Here is a 6,985-nt window from a genome sequence, read left to right as displayed (position 1 = left end):
CACCTTCCCTCCTGTCCCCTTCTTTCTCTCCCTCCTCTTTCTACATCCTAAATACGGGAATGGTAGAGGGATAGAAAGGCACCCTGTTATGGTAGCAAAAGGGAGAGCAGTATCAACTTTTAAACATGTATGGTAGCTAATTATGGTAGCTGTAGGGTGGCAGGTGGTATGGTACCTTGCTCTGGGAGTGAAAGGTAGTGTGATGTCAGGCGTAAACAGAATGAATGGCAGCTGATTATGGTAGTAGGGGGCACAGAGATAGCAGTGACAGAGACAATGGTAGAATGATAGTAGACTATGGTTGTGGTGGAGTGGTATATTGACGGCTCTGACCGGTAGGTGGAATGGCAAAAGAGTAGACAGAAGTTTTGATTATGCGTGACAGGAAGAATGGTAGCGAATTACTGCACTAGATATCATCGTAGTAGTAAAAGTATTTTGGTAAAGTGTCGCGTATGGGCAAAATGGTGACTAATTATGGCACAAGAATGATAGTAGTAGTAGTAGTAGTAGTAGTAGTAGTGACAATGGTAGTAAGGTAAACTGGAAGGTAATAGTCGGTAAGCAGAACAGTAACAGAATGGTAGTTAAATATTACACTAGAGCACCATAGTTGTAGTGATGATGGTAGGGGGTTATGGCAGCAGCAGCAACAGTAGCATCAAAAGCAATTAGTAGTATTAATAGCGTGTCAGGTAGAATGGTTGCTACACATTGCACAGCAAGTAATGGTAGTTGCAGTAGTTGTAATGGTAGAGTGTTAGGTAGTTATGGCAGCAGCATGGGGGGAGGGGGGATAGCAGGGGGGACGGGGGGGGCAGCAGGGGGGTATGAGTACTGGAAGCGGTGTAAATTATACCCTCTGGTGCTACTGTAATAATCCGTAATGACGAACTCCATGTCGCAGTCACGCACGCACACACACACACACACACACACACACACACACACACATACCTGTTACACATGCATACATACTTCCACACGCACACACGTTCTTATACTTCCCCCACGCAACTATACTCACACAAACATGTCAGTCCCCATGCACACGTACTCGTGCTTTCAAACACTTTACGCACACAATCCACAAATACGTCCCTCCCCCGCTCTCTCTCTGTCACACACACACACACACACACACACACACACACACTACACAAGAGACGAGAGGGCCAGGAGTCAGTATCTTCACTAGCTAAAATCCTTGCTCGTTAAATGAGGGGTTACTAAGCAATTCACTCCCCCGCCCCACCTACTCACTCACTCCACACACACACACACACACACACACACACACACACACACACACACACACACACACACACACACACACACCGTAGAAGAGGGGAGGGAGGGCCAGTAGTCAAAATCCAGCCCTTGAAGCCGTCCTCCTTCGGGCTATCTGCTTTAACCTCGCCCCTCACCCACCAACCCGTGTTTATCCAGCAACACATCGGCTAAAACACTTCATTTCGGCCAACATCTTCACTGCATCGTCATTTCTGAATTTCTTCTTAGTCTGGTAACTCTCTAACATCAGTGTCAAGTCGGCTACACCACTTTAATGTAGATAATATTTTCACTATTATCGCAATCTTTAAGCCTTCCTTTATTCCTGAAAAGTCTGAGTTCACTGCTGTCCTCATTACCATCATCCCAAGTTCTTTTTTGCTCAACGTTAACGATGAGTTTGATAATCTTAGACGTGCTTCTGAATGGTCAAAAAATAAACCACATCACACTTACTAGTAATGGAAGACTCAAATCCACATACTGAAATTAATATCACTCTCAACATCATTTTCTCAAACCTACACATCCAGACTCAAGTCTTACAGGTGACTTTAATGGACCAAGAGATAACTAAGACTTACTCCTAACTTTATTTCTCTCACATCCAGGCTGAATTTAAGTCCTCGAGGCGCCTTTCATTGAGCAAAAGGTAAATGGCAGTGACTGGGGAATCAGACTTGCAGATCCCGTTCAGTCCCTTGCATTTTAAAGACTGGGAACTGTTATTCTTGCCTGGCCTCTGATTCCTCACCTTTGACCTCTCTGTCTAGCCACGGCACTGTACAAACGGGGGCAAATGTTCGTTTAATATTTTACGTTTTCTAATTCTCAGCTTCCTCTGCTCGCTGATACTCACACACACACACACACACACACACACACACACACACACACACACACACACACACACACACACACTCGTAAAATAAGGGGAGCCTTACCATCGCCTCTCTCTCTCTCTCTCTCTCTCTCTCTCTCTCTCTCTCTCTCTCTCTCTCCCCTCCTGAATATCCTTGAGGCAGAAAATAGAATGGTGTCTTTTTTCTGTACTTTTTTTTTTTAACCCTGAAGGGGGCGCCTCTCCCCTTCCTGTCCTATTCCCTAAAATACTATTCCTCACTCTGCTTTCTCCCCCTCGGCCAATTCGCTCAGCCCTTCCTCCTCCTCCTCTCATTTTTCCTTTCCAAATATGAATTATTCTCTCTCTCTCTCTCTCTCTCTCTCTCTCTCTCTCTCATACGAATTATTCAGTGTCTGTCTGTCGGTATGTCTCTGTCTGTCTGTCTGTCTGTCTGTCTCTCTCTCTCTCTCTCTCTCTCTCATAGGAATTATCCAGTGTCTGTCTGTCTGTATGTCTCAGTTCGTCAGTCTGTCTCTGTCTCTGTCTGTCCGTCTGTCTCTGTCTGTCTGTCTGTCTGCCTCTGTCTGTCCGTCTGTCTCTGTCTGTCTGTCTGTCTGTCTGTCTGTCTCTCTCTCTCTCTCTCTCTCTCGTCAGTCCCTTTTGTTTTTGCGGATTTTCTGTGGAATTCGTCTCGATTTTTATTCATCGCTGCAACATTTTATTTTTTCCTATCCTGTTCGCAAAAAAAAAGAAAATATTCAGTAATGCATATTCTTCTCGTATTCACTGGGGTAAAAAATGTCATGTTGCGATATAGTTCTAATTAATTTATTCTGAAACTTATAAATTATTTCCTCCAAGTCTTTTTAGTATACTTTTCTAACTCTATGCATTTTGTCTAATTCATCTATGTCTACCCAATTCCATCGCATCCCAACCCCCTTTCCATCATAACCTCAAGAAACCCCATGATTTTTCCCACCCTAACCTCGTCCTCACGTTCTCATCTCTGTCCTATACCTTCCCACAAAATGTCAACCTCATTCTAACCCCAACTCACCCAATCCAACTTCTTTCCACCCCTCTCAACCCTAGGAGATAATTTTGTCATCTGTACTTCGTATGTAATCTCGTCTCACTCTCTTTTCACCCGTCTCTCCTATCTTGCGCCACCTTATGCCGCCCTGTTGCTAACCTTATCATTTCAAAATCAAACTATCCTGCATCTCTGTCCATCCCACCCAGTTCTACCTCAACCCACGCCACTGTACTCTACTGGTGGCCATCTCCCTCTGCCTTCTCTTCTATTTTTCTCCAATTATACAAACCTCATCCCAACCTCATCCCTCCTCAACCAACCTCCCTATCCCTGTCCATCCTTTCCAGACACATCTCTCTCCATTCTACAAAGACGATCCACTCCTCCTCCTTCTACCCTCTTTACTCCTTTCTTACTCCTCTTCCACTTCTTTTTCTTCTCCTACTGCTACTCGGGAATGCCGTGAAGTGTTGGGGGGAAAATGAACACTTATTACCCCATTAAAGCTGACGGAACTACTTGGACAAGCATAGAGAGGGGAGAAGGGGGGGAAGAGGACAAGGAGAAACGTGAGAGGGTAGGAGTGGGGGGGAAATGAGGGGGAGGAAGAAGGCAGAGGGAAAGGGGTGGGGGGAATGACGATAAGGGAAAGATAAGGGGGTGGGTGGTGTGGGAGAGAAAGCTTGGGGTAGGGAAGTGGATATGAGGTGGGGTGAGGGGGTGGGAACAGGAGGAAAGAAGATGAGGGGGAGAGAGAAGGGAGTGGGTGGGGGGTGGAAAGAGTGTGAGGGGGAGGGAGAGAGGGGGTGATGGATGGGGGAAAGAGGGAGGGGGTAATGGGTGGGAGTGAGAGAGGATAATGATGCAGCCTACTTCCATGGCAAAAAAAGAAAACACCACCAAGACCTTAATTAGGTTCGATGGTAATTAAGCTAAGTGACGTCATTAGCTGAAGGATATAATCTATGGGTTTCCTAATAATAAACCTAAAAGATGCTGTGAAAAAGGTCATTATACAGAACCAATGAGAAAATGTGGGTCAGGGGCAGAAAAATTTTGATAATTGATTTTGATATTTTTTAAAGTTTTCAGAATGGACACACACACACACACACACACACACACACACACACACACACACACAAGCCACAGTTGTGATTTATGGCGTGGGACGAGTGGAGGGATAGGCAATAGGGCGAGGGTGAAGTGGAGAGGTGTGGAGTAGCTGACAGTGGGGAAGGGAGGTGTGACTGAGAATGGATTGAAGAGGAGTGGACTAAGATGGATGTGCAGTGGAAAAGAGCAGCCAGAGTTACAGAATTCATAGCATTTCTTTATAATAACTACTTTCGTATAGTACACTTTAACACTTCCTTGTATTTCTATCGCTTTACCATCGATACATGAGAGGATAATGAAGTGTAATATGTAGAATAAATCGCTAAGGAAGAGGAACTGCGACATATCAAAATCCACTCACAATACACAACCAGGGGAGAAGGAGAACTAGGTGTAACTGAGAGTGAATTGGAGGGCAAGGATGTGGAAGGGGGGGTGTGTGGCTGAATGAGGAGAGAGAGAGACTGAAGTGGAGAGGTGCGGCTGACAGGACGTGGCTGGAGGGGTGTGGAGTGGAGGGATGAAGTGTGGAAGGCAGGGTGTGTGTGTGTGTGTGTGTGTGTGTGTGTAAGGTCTCTCTCTCTCTCTCTCTCTCTCTCTCTCTCTCTCTCTCTCTCTCCCGATAAATCAATGGTCAGCAGCGGACCCACCACAAACACAACATTACCCTGTGTTGTGTCCAAGTGTCTGGCGCAACACACACACACACACACACACACACACACACACACACACACACACACACACAATTCCAGCGGAGATCAACCTAGGAAATCGATGTGTTTTGAGACAGTGTGGATTACTCTGTTTTGCCTGGGAGACCGTGTAGGATTAAAAGGAAAGAAAGAAATTTGAGTTATTTTTCTTATTAATCTAAAGGGTTGGGGACTGTTTATAAAGGCTCGTGTGAAGGTTGCCAGAGATGTTATAGAGTCAACAAGGATGGAAGCAAAGGGAGGGGAGAGAAAATAATGAATAACTGTTTGGTATTAAAGGGTTGATGTGAGATTAGTAAAGGGATATGTGAACGATGCTAAATAGTAATAAAATGGAGTAAAAACAAAGGGAAGGAAAGAAAGACGATTTACAGTTTGATAATAAATGGCAAAGAGAATGAATACATGGGTTGTGGTAAAGTCGATAAAGGGTACAATGAAATAAATAAAGGGATAATGGAAAGCTGGCAAATGAAACTGTGAAAATAAATAAGAAAAACTGAAATATACTTGCAGGGAAAAATATTATGGTAAAACATGCAAGGGATCTGGGGCTATGTGAATGGGTTTTTAGAATGGCATAATGAGTTACGAGTATGTAGTAGCGAGAGCACAGGTAGGGGGGGAGGGAGAAGGGGGATGAGGGAGAGGGGAAGAGGGGAGGACGGGAGAGGAAGAAGGGAAGAGAGGAGGATGGGGGAGGAAGAGGTATGGACAAGGGACAGAGATGGAGAGAGAGTGAGGCATGAGAGGAATGAGGAAAAGGGAAATGAAAAGGCTGAAGTCAAGAAAAAACGAGGAATGGCGAATGCAAAGGAGAAAGGAAAGGAAAAGGGAGAAGTAGGAAAAGATGAAGATGATATGAAAAGGAGAGAGGGGGTGGAAAGGAGTAGGAGGAGAGGCATGGAGGAAAGCAGAAGAGGGGAGGGGGAGGGGGAGGTGGGCGTGGTGAGCAGGTGCAAATTCAGAGGGGAGACTTACCTGACTGGCGATGATATTCTGAGAGCGGCTGAGTCCATCCACATTGGTGTAGGAGAGGCCCCTTAGCCTCCCCGAGAACCTAGGCTCAAGCGTGACCACGGGCAGGGTAAGTCTCGACCCCACCTGCCGTGTGAGGAGTAGCGGTAGGCCTCCGAGGTACACGAAAGAGTTGGTTTCAGGGGTACCGAAGTTTGGACTAAGGGCCTTCATAACGCGGCTCTCGGTCTCGGTGTCCACGGTAAGGTGTGTCCGGTCCTGCCGCCTGGACACCTTCACGCGGTGCCATGAACCGTCATTCAGCCCGCGACCCACCGTCAGCAGCCGCGCGCCTCCACCGAGGTTGTAGTGGAGCCGAACCGACCCTTCCACCAGCTTCAGCTCGAAGAACTCGTAGGAACCGCCATCGTCCGTGTAAAGCAGGAGTCCATTAGGTTCTCGCGTGGAGAACTCAAACTCGAGGGATCCATTTGCGCCAGGCACCCAGCGCGGGTACTGGGCGAAGCTGGTGGGCGACCCCTCCATCAGGAAGCCGCCGACGGAGCGAGTGAGAGCGAGAGCCACCGCCACACACCAGTATAACCAACTCTCGGCACCCATGGCGTCACTAAAGCTTAGCTAGAACAAATCCTGAGTGATGAGACACTCGTTAGGCAAGCCTGGCCACACGACGACCAAGCGAGATATGTGGTGAGCGGCGGACACTGTCACTGGGAAGGAACGAGAGGCACCTCTGCGTGCAGCTGCCGTCTCTAGACTGAGCCGCTAGCCCTCCACCCCGCCACTATAAACCTCCACTCACCACGCCTCCACGCCCCACCGCGCCGCCTCCCCTCTTCCCCCCCCCCCTTCTCTCTCTCTCCCCGTGCACATCCGTCTTCCCACACCGCCCATGACGTCATATTCATTTGTCTCCTCCTACCTGTCCCCTCACTAATTCATCCTGCCCGCCCCACCTCACCTGTCCGCTGCGCCCCAACGTCACTATCAACACTT

General features: G+C 47.4%; 1 protein-coding gene across 1 annotated transcript in view; it reads right to left on the bottom strand.

Moving 5' to 3' along the window:
* Nucleotides 1–6,683, bottom strand: part of Nrx-1 (Neurexin 1) — a 207,987-nt gene extending 201,304 nt beyond the window's left edge. The window contains exon 1 of the mRNA XM_080278572.1: nucleotides 5,993–6,683. Within this exon, the coding sequence (XP_080134698.1) occupies nucleotides 5,993–6,589 (597 nt within the window). The 5' untranslated portion in view covers nucleotides 6,590–6,683. The remainder of the gene's footprint in view (nucleotides 1–5,992) is intronic.
* Nucleotides 6,684–6,985: the final 302 nt, after the last annotated feature.

This window comes from Coenobita brevimanus, chromosome 74 (assembly GCF_032717465.1).
Source record: "Coenobita brevimanus isolate Jiangsu-jjx chromosome 74, ASM3271746v2, whole genome shotgun sequence".
NCBI lineage: Eukaryota > Metazoa > Arthropoda > Malacostraca > Decapoda > Coenobitidae > Coenobita > Coenobita brevimanus.
Note: the sequence above shows the minus strand (reverse complement) of the source record. Positions and strands in the feature narration are given on the sequence as shown.